The 20,734-nt window shown below is 32.5% G+C and overlaps 1 protein-coding gene across 7 annotated transcripts in view; it reads right to left on the bottom strand.

Moving 5' to 3' along the window:
• Positions 1–5,513: 5,513 nt before the first annotated feature.
• Positions 5,514–20,734, bottom strand: part of LOC126738818 (teneurin-a) — a 1,182,227-nt gene continuing 1,167,006 nt past the window's right edge. For all 7 annotated transcript variants that reach the window (XM_050444260.1, XM_050444261.1, XM_050444262.1 and 4 more), the window contains 6 exons: positions 19,618–19,948; positions 19,378–19,555; positions 18,993–19,316; positions 18,619–18,940; positions 18,322–18,564; positions 5,514–11,250 (listed from right to left, as the gene is read on the bottom strand). In XM_050444260.1, the coding sequence (XP_050300217.1) occupies positions 11,151–11,250; positions 18,322–18,564; positions 18,619–18,940; positions 18,993–19,316; positions 19,378–19,555; positions 19,618–19,948 (1,498 nt within the window). In that variant the 3' untranslated portion in view covers positions 5,514–11,150. The remainder of the gene's footprint in view (positions 11,251–18,321; positions 18,565–18,618; positions 18,941–18,992; positions 19,317–19,377; positions 19,556–19,617; positions 19,949–20,734) is intronic.

Genomic DNA, 20,734 nt, shown 5'->3' with positions numbered 1-20,734 from the left:
GGCAAAAACCGATTCAAGTGGTCATCTGAGAGCTTTACATCGCGAAGCCGAACTCCAAAGCACAATATTGTGCTTCTTTTACCAACTCTACGAGGATCCGCTAGTCTGTTAGGGCATGAAGCACAACCTTTTGCAGTTTGGAACTTGCTGATCACGGATGATATGTTAAAAACTATTTTGCATTGGACTAATGAGAAAATAAAGAAACAAAGGGCCAATCTAAAAAATTCATCAAGATCAGAGCATCAAGATTTGGACATTGTTGAGTTAAAAGCTTTTATCGGCCTGTTATTTTACAGCGCAATTTTTGTGTCAAATCATGAAAATATATCCAGAATATTTGCAACCGATGGCACTGGACGAGAAATATTTCGATGTGTGATGAGTAAGCAGAGGTTTGCATTTCTATTAGCGTGCTTACGCTTTGACAATTCTTTAGACCGAAATATCAGGAAACAAGAAAATCCACTTGCTGCAATATCTGAACTTTTTGATCAGTTTATCAAAAATTGTATATTCTTTGGGAGTAAACTGCTGCATTGATGAGATGTTGGTCTCTTTTCGAGGAAGGTGCAGGTTTAAAATGTATATGCCCAATAAGCCATGCAAATATGGAATCAAGATCGTATGTATGACAGATGCACGTACACACTATTTTTTTAATGGGTATATATATACTGGAAAAGACTCTCATGGATTTGGTTTGGAAGAACATTTAAAAAAATTTAATAAACCAACGCAGTCTGTATTGAGATTAGTACAACCAATAGCTGGATCAAATCGAAATATTACCGCCGATAACTGGTTTACTTCTTTAGAACTTGTCGAGCAATTAAAGAATCGGAAACTTACGTATGTCGGAACTGTTAAAAAAAATAAAAAAGAGATTCCCCCAGATTTTTTACCTAAAAAAGACAGAAAAGTTGGTAAGGATGGAACTTTATTTGGTTTTACTAAAGACGTAACCTTAGTTTCATATGTTCCACAAAAAAATAGAGCAGTGATTCTCGTATCATCCATGCACCATTCGACATCATTTGACGATGGCACGGAAAAGCCAGAAATTGTAACCTACTATAACTCTACGAAGGGCGGGGTAGATGCCATAGATGAAAAATGTGCCAAACACTCTACAAGTCGCCGTACAAGAAGATGGCCTATGGTTATATTTTTCCGAATCTTGGACATAAGCGGAGTAAATGCCTATATTCTTCATCAGAGTTATAAGAACAATAAAGTAATGGAAAAAACCGACTTTATTAAAATTCTTGCTGATGAGCTAGTCAGGCCGCATTTAGAAAGAAGAGCCAATAATCCAAGAATTGCTCGAGATCTACGGTCTACAATAAAAAGAATTCTAAATATTCCTGAAGAACGTCTGGAACAGGTGGAAATGGAAAAATTGGAAAAAAGGAAAACGTGTTACACTTGTCCTTCAAAACTAAAAAGAAAAACTTTTCATTTGTGCTACATGTGTACAAAACCCATTTGTGTTGAGTGTTCGACAAAGCTTTGCATAAACTGCAGGCATAATTTGTAACTTTTTTAACATGTGCAATTTTTTTTAGATAATGTTGTTTATGTAATGTTAAGTTTTTTTTTGTAACTCCATACCTTTATCTTTAAGAAAAAATAAGCCATATTATTTTAGAATTATTACTTTTTGTTTAATGTTTATTTTAAAAAAAACTGTAAAATTTTGAAAAAAAAGCCTTATGAAATAAAAACATTTAAAAAAATATATATATTTACTGGTTTTGTTTGTTTACCTTCGATTTTCATTAAAAACCTTTTAATATTTATTATAAATAATAAAACAATATGAAAAACACAAAAATATATTTTTTGGCGGTAATTATATTTGCGGTCACCATGACCGCACTACATGCGTAACGCTATTAAATCGACACTACAGTAGTTAAGGGTTAAAAAAGCGAATTATTTCCCGATTATATTAATTATTCAGCCGGGGTCGAGTGCATGGTGCACTAAATAATTTAAATACAAATATCTCCAAAACGGTAACTCTGAGCGACTTCAACTTAGTATACCTTTTTTACGTAAAAAATATGAAAAAAGCATTATTTTCAATAAAAACTTAAATACAGTTAAGCACAAAAAAGTTAGGACCTTATGAAAGAGAAAAAGATGTCGCAGACAGCGCCCCCTACATTGTACACTCAATTTGTTAAAAAAATTAATTTCTCGACCTAAAAAACCCTGACTACAAATTTTTGTGAAAAAAAGTTAACTTTTGTTAAAGTTATTGGGGAAAAACAAAAAAAGTTTTAAGTTTAACACCCTGTATCTCAGTTAATATCAACTTTTGGATATAGGTAAATATAGTTAAATCGTAATATTTTTACATCAGGAGTCTGTGGCTTTTCCATGTACCATTAATTAGCGGACACCCTGTATAAAGTAGTAACTAAATACGGTATAAATAAATATTTATAAGAGTCCGGAATAACCGTGTGAATAGAATAGTGAACTAAAATAAATCGTATTGAAAAGTTAGTAGGGGAAGTCTTTTCTCCACAAATAAAATGCTAATCCTCTCATTTTAGGAGTGATGCATTTCGGCAAGTGTTCTTGCACACAAATTTTTTTTCAGAAATTCTGAAAAGTATTTGTGTATGTGTTAAGTGACCCAAGTCTGATGATGGCAAGAACACTTGCCGAAATGCATCACTGTTGAAATCAGAGGATTAGCATTTTATTTGTGGAGAAAAGACTTCCTCTACTAACTTTTCAATATTACATTGACTCCACTTCAGAATGGACTTCTTCCTTAATATAAAATAAGTCGACCTAAAGTGTGTGAAAATCCAAAGCTGGTGAAGTGTTTAAATGTTGCTGAGCTGAAAAGGGACTGCTATACGACGGGAAATAAAGCGGTCTTGCGGCAGCGACTTTACAACATTCGACAACTTGTATTTGTAAGCGATATCGGTCAATTGTTGCAAGTTTTCAAAAGTGATATGCTAGCAAATACCGCAAATATGCAAAAAATATCAACCTGGAAGCTAAACTGCTGAAAAATTCTGCAAAGATGGAATAAGGTTGAGAAAAGAATTACTAGAAAATTCCGTCAACCTGAAAATGACGTTTCTAGAAAATTCCGCCAATCTGGAAGCTAGATTACTGGAAAATACTGCAAAACTAAAAAACATTTTCTTTTAATCAAAACCGAGATCGGATACCGTTCTTTAAAATTTTTCCATTCGTTTTATTAATAACTCACCCGAGAAGTAAAAAAAAATGCCACGGTAGTTTGCAATCAGTGTTTTTACCACTCATCTCTTTAGTACTGGTGTAACTTTCTGTGCTGGTCACCCGCAATTAACTGAAGGAAACGCAAAAAAAAATGGAAAATTAAAAAAAAAACCCTCCTAGTTTGTCGTTTTGTTTGTAAATTAACTCGTTTTGATAGAATAATTTTCTTAATTAAATATACCGTTAAACTTGTGGAGTATTTTTTGTGCGCTCATAACCCATATAGGGTGTCCTATTTGCTATGTGTGACTATTGCTATTTCCGAAACTATAGGAGATATGAGGGCGGTTAAATTAGAAAAAAGTTGTCAGTTTTGATGCTTATTCTAAATTCTTTTACAGCGTTGCAAAATGTTTATTAGCTCGTGAATTACAGGCTCATTTATAAAAAAACGCCAAATTTTATTTTAATTATTATTTCTAAGACTATTGGCTTTAGAAACTTACTTTTAATTACAAAGTTTTATAATTTTTTGTGCTGTACAAAACTTTTTTTATGACGTTTGGTACCTTGGCAACGGCCATCAACTTTTTTTTTTTTAAATACGGACCTGCATTTTTTATAACTTATCTCATTGAAATATTTCCCAAACTTTTAACGTATTAATAACCATCATCAGGAATTTTTCCTTAGTGCGGATCTGACTTTTTTAATTGGTAAAAACTTAAATACTTTTAAATTTTTTAATTAATTAAAACCTTAAGCTTATTAAACTAGTGGTTATTTGTGTTAAACCCGATGAACCCTAATCTGAATATGCTAAAAAATGTTGTTTTATACTATGATACTTATTGATATTATCCGTTCAATTTAATTAGCTGTGACAGTAGTTGAAGTTTGCCTTGTAATGATTGCCAAAATAAAAAAAATAATATTTTTGACAGAAGTCATCAAGCTTTCGCGCCAGTTTTTATTTATGTTAATATTTGTTAGATTGGTAATAACGGTCCTATAAATTGGCCCGCAAGATTGTCTGATATAACTAACACCCATGGATTTTTCCATATGGGATTTCATTAAGAACCAGGTTTATCAAACTACGCCTTAAAATTTAGAGGACCTAAGTTTAAAAATAAGATAAGCGTACAATAAAATTTCAATCCATTCAACAACATTTAAAGAAAAATTGTAGCCAATGCGCGAAAATGCTTACAAAATAATGGTGGTCGTTTCGAACATACAAGTTCTGGATTTATTTTTGTTCATTATTTTATTGTTTATTAAAAATAAATTTAGTATAAAGTTAGTCAGATTATTGTTATAATATTTATTTTTTTAAATACCTTCTTTTAATAGTGCTGTTTAACATTTAGTAGCAATAATGTTATTCAGCAGATGATTATTGAATAAATAAATTGATGGCAACTAAACAAGTAGGACACTCTTTAAAGGTTATTTAAAAAACCAAGTCATTTTGTGTCTAAAATGGAATTTTTATTTTATAAATATTTTTAAATAACAAAAGATAAACTTTTTACTGTAATAATAAGTAATTAATTTACAATTTAAAAAAATCAGGCCCGCATTAAGGAAAAACTCCTGACGATGGTTATTAATACGTCGAAACGTTGGAAAATGTATGAATGAGATACATCATTTTAAAGGGGTTAAAAAATGCTTTTAAAATAAGTTATAAATGCAGTTCCGTATTTAAAAAAAGAAGTTGATAGCCGTTGCCAAGATACCAAACTTCATAAAAAAAATTAAAGGTCAAGATTTGTAGAGCACAAAAAATTATAAAACTTTGTAATTAAAAGTAAGTTTCTAAAATCAATAGTTTTGGAAATAATAATTAAAATAAAATTTGGCGTTTTTTATAAATCACCCTGTAACCCACGAAATAAAAAACATTTTGCAACGCTGTAAAAGATATTTAGAATAAGCATCAAAATTGGCAACTTTTTTCTCATTTATCTGCCCTCGTATCTGCTATAGTTCCGGAAATAGCAATAGTCACATATGGCAAATAGGACACCCTGTATACCTATCTTCTCCAAATGTGTATCTCCAGCAAATTACCTTCTTATAAGCTTATACGCCTCAAAATTGCAATTTATTTAAAATGTTTAACCTTTACTTCTCGCTCGGAACTAGAATTTTGCCGTTTTTACCAATGTTTTTACCAATTGATTGAAGACCGCCCATTTCGATGGATTAACAAATCCATTCAGATAGCAAAACAAACAAACAAATACGAAATAAAAATTCATTTATATTTATAAAAACAATGTTTATTAGGAAACATTTATTAATGGCCAGGAATAAATGAATAATATTGATACATATACAATTGATCAATTAGTAAACATTAATGGAAATGAATAATGATCATTTAGGAAAATAAAAATGAAGAACATTTATAAGGAACAGCAACACCAGTCAATAATATAAACAGTACCAGCAACTATTTTAATTAGTTCATATTTAATCGGGACAACCAGTGTATTGGGAAAATATAGGAAAATATACAATTATTATTTGATCAAATTTTGTTTTTGTATGTTTGGTTTAAAAATCTATTATGATGCATATCTTCCACTATATCACACAAAAAACCACTACACAGGTCATCCCAAAAATAAGTCATCATGATGATAACATATATCAACACTTATTATTGTAAATAATTAATTACACATATCCTGGTATTACATTGCCCAGTTTTAACAAAGAGCACACTTATATTTTGATATACTATGTGGCAGGCAGGGGTTCAGAGTGAAAAATATATCCGTTATCTTATAAATTTATATTTAAAAAATCTTCACTAGTAAAATAAAAGTGTGAGGATACAAAATAGCAAGGTACATAGCAGATAAAAGACTTCTTTCGCTATAGTTTATTTGTTAGTTTATTCGGAAGCAATACGACTACTATGAATAATAAGCTGTACAATACTTCTAAGTAACTATATTAGATGTAATGTAAAGTATGTAAAGTTTTTGCACTTATGTAGTTTTGTGCCAACTGATACGCAGCTTAAAGTTGCTAACCGAATAAACCAATAAACAAAATACTATTCATTTAATAATAAATATTATTGAAAACACATATCAGTCACGATGATATATTTATTTATAAATAAAAAGCAATACAACATATATTTATATTATGGTTAATAATAATTTTATTCTCTCCCTATCTAAGATAAATTCGTTTTTTTAATTTTAAAATTATTAAAAAGTTAATAACTGGACTATATTTACATAATTTAGTTTTCAATTTTCTTTTTTATTTTGATACCGTTCACTAAGGGTTCGCGTCTCGCTTATAGCAAAAACACCGTGTGCTAAAAATATACAAGTGAAATATTTCTAAAATTTTGCTTGGACAATGTTAGTTGCCATGAAAAATTTAAAAAAATAGAACCAAACAAGACTAAAACTATAAATTAATAGGTCCACTACAACACATCCAACTATAGGTATGAAATAACTAAAATTATTCCAAAAACACTAATTCCAAATAGGATTCTTATGAGTCTTTTATAATAGGTATAGAATCACTAGAAAATGGTGGGTATGATAATGAGAAAGTTTCTGATTTAAAGCTTTTAGTTCAATTTTAAAAGAAAAGATCTGTAAAAACTCTTATTAAAATTCTTCATAGGGGAGTCTGAAACAGATTTCTATGATACATACTGAACCCAAAAGTATTTTGTCATGTTTCAATTAATTAGGAATGCTAAATCAAGCGTAGCAATAATCCAGAAAGTAAAACAGGCAGCTATGCAGATTTTCTAAGTATAAGTAGAGAATAATTTATAAAACAATAAGAAAAAGTTTTGTGTATTTTCTCCAATCCTGAAGACACAGCTGGTACCAAAAGGGTTGTCTTATATTATATATTGATGATTTAAACCAGCGCTGTTTTTTTTGCAGATTTGCAGAGCTGAATCTAAATAAAAAAATTTATATACTGATGAATCATCAAGAAGTTGTGTGTAATCTTCAATCCTCGTTGTGATAATTAATTAAAAAAATGTTCAAATAAAAAACTAAACTACGCAAGTGTTCCGTTGTTGATGCTTCTTCTCACAGAAAACCAATTTTAATAAGCACTTTTTTTTCCTTAATGACTTAGATCGATAATGTTTCCGCTTGCAGACAAGTGAACTTAAATCGCAAATTTCTATATTGAAGACTAATTTACACACTTTTAAAATGTACATTAGTTTGTTATGAATTACTAAGTAGGGTACCGATTTTAATCAGCAAATGTATTCATTGCTGGACGAATCATATACAGTAGAGCGTCGATTATCCGAAAGCCGGTCATCCGAAACGTCGGTTAACCGAAAGGAAACATGACGCCTTTTTCGGATATAAAGATTTTAAAAAATTACAAAAGAAATAGGAACGTTTAATAGAAATGACTCAGAGAGTGACGCAAGGGACCATCATGATTTTGGCATTTTGAGTGTCTTCAATTAAAACACGAGCGGACCGCAGAAGTATGGATCCATTTAATCAGTTTGTTTCTCTATTGAATTATTCAGTGTTCTTTTCACGGTCCGTGCTGTTTTTTTTGTGCTGTGTGACTGCAATGCCAAAACGTAAACGAGTTATGCTTAGTCTTTTTGACAAACTTAAAATTTTGGAACTTAACATTAAAAAAGGTGCAAATGGATCAAGTTTAGCTCGAGAGTTTGGTTTTGGGAATTCAACGATAACTGACATTAAAAAAAAAAATCAGTGAATCTATCATTAAGTTTACTTGCGTGCTGGACAGCGAAGATGGAAGCTTGCATAGAAAAATAATGAAACTTGCATGAAAATCAAAACCTAGATACTGCAGTTTACTGATGGTTCATGCAGATACGTGCTTAAGGTCAACCAATAAATGGTCCTTTGATTTGCAAAAAGGCATTAGAAATGAACGCAAAGCTTGGGGATAACAATGATTTTAAAGCATTTACTGGTTGGCTCAAAAGATTCAAATCTAGGCACACGGAATTAGAGACCTAGATATTCAAGGGAAAAGGCTGTCAGCTGACATTGAAGCTGCTGAAAAGTTCAAAGAAAGTTTTAAGAGTTTGCTTGTAAAGAAGTGTTATAAGGACAGTAACATCTACAATGCAGACGAAAGAGGGTTATACTGGAAGAGAATGCCGACCAAATCCCTTGTCTCTAAAAAAGAAATGGCAGCGTCTGGATTCAAAGCATGCAAAAAAGGAATAGAAAAACTGCCGCTTATTTACAAAAATCAAAAAAACTCTTGGATGGACACTCAAGTATTTATCGAGTGGTGTGATGCTGTATTCATTCCAGAGGTTAAAAAACATCAGAAACTGGAGACACTGGAAATGTTTTATTAGTGATTGTTAATGCTCTAAGTCATCCCTCAAACCTTTCACTTGAGAGAGAAGATGGAAAATTTCCAAAGCCTTCAAACGTTACTACAGAAGATCGTTGCTTCGTAGTGTCCTAATTGGCCAAGAGGAAGATAAAACAATTCTTGAAACCTACAAAGGTATTAACTTAAAGGATGCTGTTTACATGGCAGCAGAAGCGTGGGCTAATGTCAAAGCGACTACTTTAAAGAAATCCTGGAATAAGCTTTGTCCAGCAGTTGAATCCGAAGCTAGCCCTACATCTGAAAAACTAACAAATGAAAACTTTGTTTCAGAAATGGTTGAGTTGATGAAAGAGGCTTCAGGATTTGAAGAATGTGACCAAGAAAAATGCATGAATGGCTAAAATTTGACGAGAAAGATCCTGGCTACGAATTGCTGACAGACGACGATATAATAGCACAGGTTCAAGTTCGATTGAAAATGACGACGATGAAGACGAAATTAGTGATGACATCGTCTCAGCTGAAAAATGTCCGTCCAATGAAAAAGCCTTTAAATGCTTTGAGACTGCTATTAAATGGTTGGAACACCAAGACGAATGCAATTCTGTGCAGTTGCTGTCTTTAAAACGCCTAAGAGATTTGGCGGCAAAAAAACGAGTCTCAAAACTTAAGCAAACAAATATGTTCGACTTTTTTTTAGATTAGTTTTGTACTATTATCACATCTAAGTCACTTAACTAAAAAATGTTTAGACATACGTATTTATGTACCGTATGTGCAATGCGTACTCTAATGTGTATGTGTCTATTCATAATATGTATTGTACTCTAGTGTATCATTAAAAAGCATTACATACATAATATCCTACCCATATTCCTAATCCAATGACGGGTTTTATTACCCTACCCTCAACAAAGAACTGGAATTTCGCAAATATCGTTTATCCGAAAAATCGATTATCCGTACACCCTCTGCACCAATTGTTTCGGATAATCGGCGCTCTACTGTATGTCGAATGCATATTTAAGTTGTAAGGATAAGTCTTTTTCTGGTTTAAATAGTATTGTCTAAGCAAAACTTCCATCTGTTAATGGGACTATCTGAGGCACAGTTTTTTGTCAGCGTAATTGTTGGCTAATACTTAAAATTTGACATGTCTCTTAATCACGTATTTCAATAAAAATATCACTGTCTTCACAGAGAGCTAAAACAAATTGTACAGCATTATCTGTAATATCTTCTAACCCTAGCCAACCACAATAGTAATGTGTATAACAATTCGGGGATGTGAATCTGTGTTTTAGATTTATCAAATATTTTGAATTGTCTAAGTGTCCAAGAAAACAGGAGGAGATAATACTTAAAATAGTTTCAATGTGCCGTTTGGGTTTTATGGTATTAGGTAAACAGATAAAAGCAAATGTATTACATCTGCTTAATCAACTATGGAAGGGGAAATTCATAGATGGAAAAACCGACAATCTTTTAAATAAAAAAATTCGTATACAGACTTATAAGAGGAATTCTGTTTGCCAATCTGTGTTTAAAATTTTGAATCCGAAACATTGGTACTATAAAAATAAACTTCGATAAATATGACGTATAAATAAGAAAAAAATTATTTTTTCCAAGACAATGTATCCAGTTTCAATGGTCTTAAATTTTCTTTTTCAGATTAATCCAGAAATTTAATCAAAAAGCGGAATTCATGAGGAATATGGCAGTCATTTCACCATTTCGTTTTTTGTGTATTAAAAGTATTCAAAATCACACTTTTTGATGCGCTGTTGCCACTGAGTGCACTATGTCACCAAACTTTTCCAAATAGTTTTCCCATCACCAATAGATCGAACTGCTGATGCCTATTATATGATTTAAAATTCCAGTAGTCACCAATTTGTAATATTCTGTATAGTCAGCATAGTTAATACTATTTTTTAATTTTCATGGCAAGAAATTGTGTTTTTTTAAATCTTCCGACAATTTTTAGAAATATTTAACTATTGTCTTCTGCTTGTTAGCTACTTCATTAGCCGACCCTAAAAATATAATCTATAATACAAAAATTAGCGTTTGATACACTTTGTGCGAACATCCGTATAATAGTTTATCAGTCAAGTTCATATTTCATATAAAAAAAAATAAAAAAAGGAAAAAACCTCGTGAATTTCGTACAGAGTGTGCCAAACTAAATCACATATATAGGTAACAAATTGTAAATAAATATTATACACACTTTTTTGGCATCTTGGAAATTACACAAATAGACTTTGGTATTTTCTTTGTTTTTTTTTTGGTTTTATTTGGTATAAAATACTTTTTCTAAAAAAGTTTTTTTAGAAGGATTTCACAGAGTTGTCGAGAAAATAAAAAGTAAACGCATTAAGAAAAGGATCTTAAAAGATGACTTTTTTTGCACTTGCCCAAGTAACTAAAAATTAATCATCTTTTATTTCACAGATCAGTTTTTTAACAACTCTATTTAAAGGTAAGCATTTCTTTCAATTTTGGTACATCACACTTAGTAATTGAATAACCTTACGCCTAGTTCCGAGTCTTTTTTCTACACTATGGCACTAGCATTCACTCCAAGTCAACCACCACGAGCTGGAGCATCTACTTGTCTCCCTTTTTCGCCGTCCTTTTTTCGTTGATTCTGTTTGTTTCTTTACAAATCTGGAAAAATAATTTCAATTATTACAAGCGCACAAGCTTTTATACAAGCCTGGAAGTATGGGTGTTGAATTCAAACAAAATTAAAATATTTGCGACTTCACTGGAAAACTTCATTGGAAAAGTCATATAAACTCGTGATTGATTCTTTAATTCTTAGGCGTCTTAGTAGCAAAGATCGTGTGGCGCTTAATGGCGTTTGTATATTAAAAATTATATAAGTATAAATACGTATAAAATTTGTATATTAAAAAAAATCAAATTCGATGTTTAATAACATGTCATAAGATCGTAAATCAATAACATCGGTTTATTGCCTTATACCAGATTTAAATAGCGTCTTTAGTTACTATTTTAAGGTTGAGAAACTCTCTGAAATCTCGGTTATCTTTGGGTTAACCTGTACATGAAACAGAAAGTTTTTAAATAAGAAAATCTTACATTTGCAATATTTATTTACATGATATACGCATACATTTGACACTCCACTATTAGAGGCAACACCCCACAAAACCATATATACAATAAAAGGCCCAAAACAACTCTTTTCTCGACTCTAGCGAATGTCTTTAATTCAGCTAAGTTGGCCATTAAAACTTAATCCATAAATTATAACTTAATAAATTATAACGCAATTATAACTTAACTCATATTTTAACTTAAAAGCTATTGATAATATCGTCCTAATAAATAAGAAAGCTTTTGTAAAATCAATGTAAATTGCTTCAGTATTGAAGCTCTTTTCCAAAGCATTTAGGAAAGTTAACTTATAGGAAGCGAGACTCTCAGTGGCTGAACGACTTATACAAAATCCAAAATGTTTATCGCTCCAATAGCCGAAGACAAACATGTCTCACATAATTATTCAAGAATATTCACATAATTATTCATAAACACTCAAGCCCGTCGGGTTGAGTGCTGTTTTGTGGATTATTTATGTACAGGGTGGCCAAGTAAAACTGCGAGGTACTGTATCTCGGAACGTACTCATCGCAGAGGCTTGCGGTAAAAAATATTGTTACCTATTTTCTAAATGACCTATATATGACGATAGGTTTCTAAAATGACCGCTGGGAGGCGTAATTGCAATCTTGAATCCAAAAAGTTAAAGTGTTTCTGAATTTCGATGTATTAAAATAATTATAGTAATCTAATAAAAAAATACTTGATCTTTTAAGTAGATGACAATCTGAAACTTTTTTGTTCGGCAGTTTTTACTGTATCTCTGAAAATAAAGTGGTAGGGGGGTATTCAAAGGTTTCCGTAAAAAACCCCCGTATCTTAGAAATGGCTTAGTCGACTTTAACACAATAGTGTTCTTTAAAAAGAGCCATTCTTAGGCTTTAAGTGTTCTGTGTAATCTTCATAACATATCATATAACCTAAAATTCTCTCCTAACCTAAAATTTAGGCCAAAGAAAATTTTATACATAAATCCTATACTTTTTTTTTTTTGGCAATTATTAGCACGCCATGGAAGGAAGCCATGAAAACAAAAAAAACAAATATTTAATCAAATCATAAATATACCTCAAATTGTTAATAGTTTCACTTACTTTTGTATAATTCTTGCGATTTATTTTAAATAACTTCAGAATTCGCAGTAGCAAAAGGAGTTTACGCGGCTTGATATTTATATTAAGTCGGCGTCCTTGCGATGTGAGAGTTTTTCCCTGACTAGTGGCTAACTTACCAGCCAATGGTAGTTTTCAGCCTACATTTCAACGGCAACGAATTGGAATAACCCAAGAAAATATTAACTACGTACTGGGATACATTCGGGGAAATCCTCATGTTAACACAAGAGCATTATCCATTGTTTTGAGTTTGGCATTTCGCGAACAACGGTTCAAAATGTTTGAAAGACCATATGTATGTTTAAATGACCGTCACAATATACTGACTTATTTAAATTTACCTAATATTTACATATTTTAATTTTTACTAGTAATTTTAATTAATTTTAGAATGCACTCATCACACGTCTCAAAAGAGGAAGACTTCGATCGGATATTGGACTATTATCATTGGATGTTGGGTATGATTCGGGAAAATAGAAATTTTTTATTCACCGATGAAGTCACCTTTAATAGCGACGGTGCGTATTTTGAATATATACCCATACACAACGCACTGTGGTTAAGGTATATAATAAAAATGCACATAGAGCGTTAGGGCATTTAATATATACCCTACTACAACATTTTTATAGGGTATGGTTTAATATGGGAAATTGTGTTTTGCAGTACTAGAATGTATACCCAAACAGGGAATTATAGTAATAGTTAGTACAGAGAATTATTTTGGGGCAAATAGAGAATGGAAAAGTGGGAAATTTAGTTTTTATAGACTTTAGACTCAACTTGAATAAAACAAGAAATAATATAACAAGCTTTTATGAAAGAAGGCATTTAAAAAAACAACAACAAAAAATCTGAAATTTAATTAATTTAGCGAGCGTTTTGGACATTTATTTTAATGTTCTTTCCTAAGTCATGCTTTCTTTTGAACTTTAATTTTCCTTGGTATACGTTTTGGTATCATCTGTCGGAAAATAAATTGTTGTCCTTGCTCTGAAGTATTAATTTTTTTTATCATACTTGTAAATTTTGTTAGGGCTTTTAGATTGTGGATAGTTGGGTTTGCTTCAAACAACTGTGCGAAACGGTCTATTTCTGTTTTAAACTCTGCAAGTGCATTCCTATATTGCTGTGGAAATTCTACAGCAACTTGTGCCATGCAAGATGCAGAATTGCCCTCATACTGCATTGCCTCTTGGGTACGGATAAAGGGCACTGAGTAATGTCTAAATGATCACTTGGTGTTTCATTTAGGGTCATATTCATGTAGAAATTTTTATTTATGTCATCTCCCGTCGCAATTCTTGCCAGTAATATTCTGTCATTAACTGATAGCCGAGGGGAATTTGGGAATATAAGACCAAATTTTTGCTCAATGCTACATAGGTGCTTGCAGAATTTGCCACATTTTCCAGCCTCACAATCGCAAACACCTACATCTGTTCGAATAGTATAAAAGGTATTTGGAGTTGTCGCCGATTCCACACTATACTCATAATCGTTAACTCTAGCAATATTTTTTATATTTTTTGCAGTCTTTACAAACATTGCATATATGGAATCCTTTGTCTTTTTCGTATTTGCATAAGAGATGATGCGCCGCTGGAAATAATTTTCAAAAATAGAAGTTATGAAATCTACTAATGCGCAGGCATTAAATGCTTTACAGCGCTGGAGTATAATGTCTTTGAGAATGCGTATAGCTGCGTATAGAAGTTATATTGTTAGTGTTATTTCCCCGAGTTAGTAAGTCCTGTTTATAAGCGACGCACCATTCAACCCGCCGATTCCATAAATTGTTTAATTGATTTAGCAAAGCTGGCATTTTGTTAACATACTCGTCACTTGTTAAATTGTCATACAATTTGGTTGCTTCCTCTGTATGATTTGTAAAAAGGATATTACGAAATCGAATCATAATGGACTGTCTTTTCATCATGTCAACTTTATGAACTGTAACACAAAGCCAACGCCAAAATGCTTGGCAAACATGGAATGCACATAATAGTAATCGAGAATTTGGAAAAATGGTTTTTAAAACATTCCGTTCTGCCGTAGAATCGTCCGTCATAATAATATCAGGATCGAATTGTTTATCTCGTTATTTTCTATCGCTTCTTTAATAGCGGCAAAAACTAGCGTGTAGTTAGACTCATTTTCCTCGGTGTGTATAGCACAAGCTAATGGAAGACCGCCAGTTTTATGAGATGTAAAAACTAGAGTAAACGCAGAACTGGTCTGGTCACATGATGATGTTGTGTCTACAAATATCATATTCTCATACGCAGTAGATATAAATACCCGTTTCATTATAGGAGTAACTAACGATAATCCTGGGATTCTGTTTTAGAAATCTCAAGTAGCCTTTGGTTTTTAAATCGTTAATTTTCCCTTCTATAATTTCGGGGAAATTGCATTCATTACGATCACCATACTTTTCGGAACGCGATTTGTTATACATATAGTACACATGATTTTCAGAGGGATTTATTTGAGAATTTGATAACATCTCTAATCCATTTACACCAGTACCTTCAAACGAGTTCAATACGTTTAATTCATTGTAGTTTTTAGCTGCGCAAGGTGTCATTCCACTGTCGAAATATTTCTTGAAAGTTTCTTCGGTTTCCTGACTGCATTTCAATAAACTTAAAGCCTCTGCCACATAAACATGATGAGAATGTTCAAAAACTATAGTTACTAACACGTTATAACCATTCAACAACAGTTTGTCGTTGCGAATAGTGTCCTTGTTAATTTTTTTAATTACAATGTCTATTTTAGCCTTACAGTCTTGTCCACGACGGGTTTTGCACTTAAAATTTTTTTTATTAAACGATGAGTGTTGGCATGTATACATTTTCCGGAATTTAAGACGCTTTAAAGAAGGAAATGTCTTTCGAACTATCCAGTTAGTTTTCGCGAAATTAGAAAATGCTTTAACAAACTCGTCGATGAAACAAGCGAGTTGTTCTTGTATTTTATTTGACTCTGCCTTCAGTCTTAATTGCACAGAAAGGTTCTCCTCCGATCTAAAATCTAATTTCTCAATAAGACCACCATTTTCCATCACAAAACTCTCTAAACTGTCTTTGTCCACCATTTTAAAATCTTTTGCTACTAATAGAAACACCAACTATCTGTTTTTCTTTATATGGAAAATATAGTACGTTCGCACCCTTTAAAACTTTTTCGCAACTTTTAAATAAACTCACACCGTCACAAAAAAACCGTTACTAACTAGCACGCGGTAGCAACTCATAGAATGTAAACAAATAATATTTCATCAGACATTGGCAAAAATTGCCCAAACAACACTGACCAAATCTTGCCGTGGCGCTGTAATCGAGTATGCTTTAAATAAATACGACTGGCAATCCTGCATTTAAAACTATACCCGGTGCCAACTCGGCTAGTGACGTCACACATGCTAGGAAGAGGAATATTTTACAAATATTTATTTTTCATTTATCCATTTGAAAATATATCCGACGTCAGTACAGCCACTGACGCCACAAACATTGTGTAAGGGTATGGATTCCAAATACGCAGCGACGGTAGAGTCAATCTGCACAATATGTATGACTGGTATGCAATAAATCTGCATTGGTTGCGTGAAGTTCAGCACCAAGTCGTTGGAGCTTAAATGTGTGGTGTGGTATACTGGGAAACTGAATTATGGAACAAACTTTTTCGAACAATTCTTAAGTGGCAACGTCTGTCTTAACTTTTTGACCAATCAATTTCAAAATTGACGAAAAACAAAGAAAAACAGAAAGTCACGGTCTCACAACATGTAAGGTTTTTTTTTATTGTTTTATGTAAGTTTTTAGTTTTGTTTAAGTATTATTTTTATTTTAGGCCTGATGATGCTCTAACTAGAGCGAAACACGTGTAGCCCGTTTAATTACATGTTGTGAGACCGTGACTTTGTGTTTTTCTTTGTTTTTTCGTCAATTTTGTATGTTGGTCTCTTAGAGAATAATGGATGAGATTTTTGGATTCAATCAATTTCAGTTGTTGCTGGAAGATGTGCCATTGGAATTGCGGCAAAATATATTTCTGCAGTTAGATGGTTACCCCGCACATTTTGCTAGATCACATGTATGCAGTTTTTCAACAGCGGTGGCTTGGAAGAGGAAGTCTTTTTCCATGGCCTCCACAATCACCAGATTTAACACGTATTGATTTTTATTTATGGAGTCGAATAAAGAAGGCATCGTGTTTCAGAGTCAAATTACGACCAGAGAAGATATGAAAAACCGGATTCGCAATGCAATTAGGAATATACCCAGAGCCGAAATTGAAGCTGCAGTTCGGTCATCATTTCGATACATTTTCATGAAAAAAAAATCATACCAATGCATTTAATTTATTTTAAGAAAATTTACCACTTCTGTCGGAATGTTCAAAAAAGCCCTCTGACGGCGACATATGAAACTAACAAAACTTCAAATACTAAAACAGTTAAAGCCCAAGAATGGTTCTTTTTAAAGAACATATTGATCTTAAAGATGGCTAAGTCTTTTCTAAGATACATGGTGTTTTTTACGGAAACCTTTGAATACCCCCCCCCCCAGCACTTTATTTTCAGAGATAAAACAAAAACTGTCCAACAAAAAAGTTTTACATTGTCCTCTACTTTAAAGATCAAGTATTTTTTTGTTGGATTAATGTATTGAAATTCACAAAAACTTTACTTTTTTACATTTAAGATCGTAATTACGCCCCCTAGCGGTTATTTTAGAAACCTAAAAATATTTTCCAGGTTTTTTCTTGGCCTGTACTCTCACGTACTCTCTGCGATGAGTACGTTTCGAGATGCAGGACCTCGCATTCTTAGTTGGTCACCCTGTACATTAAGAAGGGGTTGACTAGAGGAGCTAAATGTATTATTTCGGTTTAGTTAGTACTGAATTAAATTGGTCTTTTCCTGCTATTTTTAAAAGAACCCTCGATACTTTTCTTCGTATCTTTGATTTACATTTCAGACTTACTACACTCATTAGAAAAATTCTTGACATCTTCATGTTGAAAGCTGGGTATTTCAAAACAATTTTTCTCATATTAGGAAAAAATAATAGATTTATATAATACTAGATTTTTGTGATAATGGGCAATTTTAAAAATTATTTGGTATTTCCATCATCGAAATATTATCAATAGAAATATATCTTTGATTTAAAACTTAGTTGTTTGGAGGCACATTTTCATCATAAAGGCTACATACTAAATTAGTTAGTTTTTCTGAAATTTCACAAAAAATTTACCCAAATAATTATCAGCTTCTACAAAGAATCGTACTGAGGGCTTAATCAGCATCTCTTCTCCCAACACGATATTTATAAAAATTAAATGAAACTTATTATTTCTTTTGATTGCTCACTATAAATAAACAAAAAGAAAGCTTATATTATATAATAATTTCATAACTTGGCAATCGTAATTCCAATTTTGAGAAACTGTGAAAATAAACAAATGGTTAAATCCTTACCTAATATTGTACGGGTCTTCCGCCAGCTCAGGATATTGTTGCACATCATGTATATATTGTCCCTCGTAATTATTTATATAACCATTCTTAACAAGTTCGTCAATTTCCGATTGCGACCAATCCATGCTGCCATAAAACCCATTCTTGGATGCCTCCTTTTCTTTATGCCAAGCTTTCCTTATAGCCGACAGCTTCGCGTGATGGAGAAGCCGTTGTTTCTCTTTCTCCATTGTTGTGCCATACCTGATATAAATAAACATTATTGACATATTGAAAATAATTTTAAAATGAGTTTACCTTAAATTGATCACAACATTCGCTCCATGTATCTTCACATCAAAGTAATTATTCCCACTACCATTTTCCCTAACATTTTCATGGAAAGTTGTGTTGACTTGTCCTTGTAATCTTTTCAGTTGTGCTTTATCATCGTTGATCTTCCAGCTATCTTTCTTTATAAAGTAGAAAGCATCTTGCTGGTTACTATGAACAACAAAGAAGAAGGGGAGTAAGAAGGATCTGTTAAAGACCGACGTGTAGACATCGCTGTATATAGGGTTTGCTGCTGGAACACTTGATACTATCGCCTCGCCAGATTCAGATTTTGAAACCAAAATACCTACAATCCGTAATATTAAAAAATATGTCATATTTAAGATCTGCAAAATTGCCTTTTCCAAATGGTGGATCTGATGAAGCACCAATCTTCCTCGGAACTAAGTCAACTACATCAGTTTTTAAAGCGGACTTAAAATAAACACTAAGTTGTTTAGCGCTCTCCATTTTTCTTGCGTTAATATGAGCGAGAAAACCTGATTCAGCTTCGGTAGATCTTGAGGCAGTAATCAATTGACTCATTATCACCTCACCTGGCTTCCATGAAAATTTATTACTTAAAGAGGGAGGCATTGAACCTCCAGGAAGTTGATCCATGAATAGCTGAGGAGCCAGACTTTTTAAATTCACCCCGATCCTGTTTAGCCATTCTATGTGATCTAAAAAAAACATAATTTGCTTACGGTATTCACAAAAATATTTATCATGTTTGTCACATACCTTTTGGAACATCTCGGTCCACCCCTAAATTAATTGGATCATTGCCATTTAACCTATAAAGATGCATCTGAGTAGGCGTGGCCACCCTCTCAAGGACATTCTCCCAAAGGGGTGACATCCACTGGCCAATAAGAGGGTCATAAACTTTGCCATTAGTCATGTGAACAAGCGAAGTCACCTGATAAAAAATTAAGATCATAAGGTAAAGTTGAATTGAAATATTATTAGGAAAACTTCTACCTGATCTAAAATGCCTCCACAAAAGTCAATCGGCAAGTACAAATACGGGTTGGAATCATACACGATATGTCCATATGGAGACCGCATAATTTCCCTAATAGCTTCACCGTATTGGTTGAAAATCATGACAGGCGTTCCGCATTGGTCAGTGGCGATGTAGTACTTGTGTCTATAAACTTGTGCATAGATTAAGTGTCCCCTATTATCATAAACTAAAGACATCAGTTTGCCATCGCGTGGAGAATAGATTTGTGTCACTTCTTGAGGTCGTTGGTCATTATTGTAGAAGAATTGGGTTATGTTGCCGAAGTTGTCTTTACGAACAAGTAACCTGGAAAAGATTATTAGTTGTGAGTTTATCATATATTTTAAAGAAGCATTTAGTTTTTATTAGAACTGTTCCAAATTAAATCCTTAAGTCGGTTTAAAAAAAAAAATTATAGAGATTGTTATAAATTATTATATTTACGATTTTTTTTCATTGAACAGTGGTTTTATATTGGAATCCAAAAATTCCATTTTTTGTTTGATATTTATTTTCTTCTGAGCAAATATAAAAGAAAGTAAGGTTATAATAAGTACAGCTGCAGTGCGTTAATTTAGTGTTGTAGTGCGTGTTTTTTCTTGTCATAGAAAATAATCATGAAGAGAAAAATAATTGACGGGGTCTAACTAGGGATTTTTAATCAGGAAGTGGATGTGGCCATCTTCTTGGTGACGAGACGGTCCGAGTATTGTCCAATTGAAGTTATAGCTAGCTAAAGTTGTTTAACTGGCTCACTTCGTGACGTCGTTTCATTATTTGACGGCAAGCTGGGTGAAGTCTACCATATTTAGTGCAGATGGTTTGTATTCTACCATTTTCTCATGACTAGATATGAAAATTGTCCTATGAGCACCATTGAAGTTGAAGCTAGCTGAAGTTATTTTATTAGATTTCTTCTTGTTATTTTAAGTACTCCTAGTAGTAGTAATCAGGGTAGCCTAACGAAATTTTCACAGGTGACTAATTTGCTCTCTCTTTCTTAGGTGCGTTTATGAGAATCTTTGCTCAAGATTAATATTCAGTAGATCAGTACTACTGCTTGTTTATCTTCTGGTTTTCGCACTTATCTTG

The sequence above is a fragment of the Anthonomus grandis genome, chromosome 7 (genome assembly GCF_022605725.1).
Source record: "Anthonomus grandis grandis chromosome 7, icAntGran1.3, whole genome shotgun sequence".
In the NCBI taxonomy this organism is placed as follows: Eukaryota; Metazoa; Arthropoda; class Insecta; order Coleoptera; family Curculionidae; genus Anthonomus; species Anthonomus grandis.
Note: the sequence above shows the minus strand (reverse complement) of the source record. Positions and strands in the feature narration are given on the sequence as shown.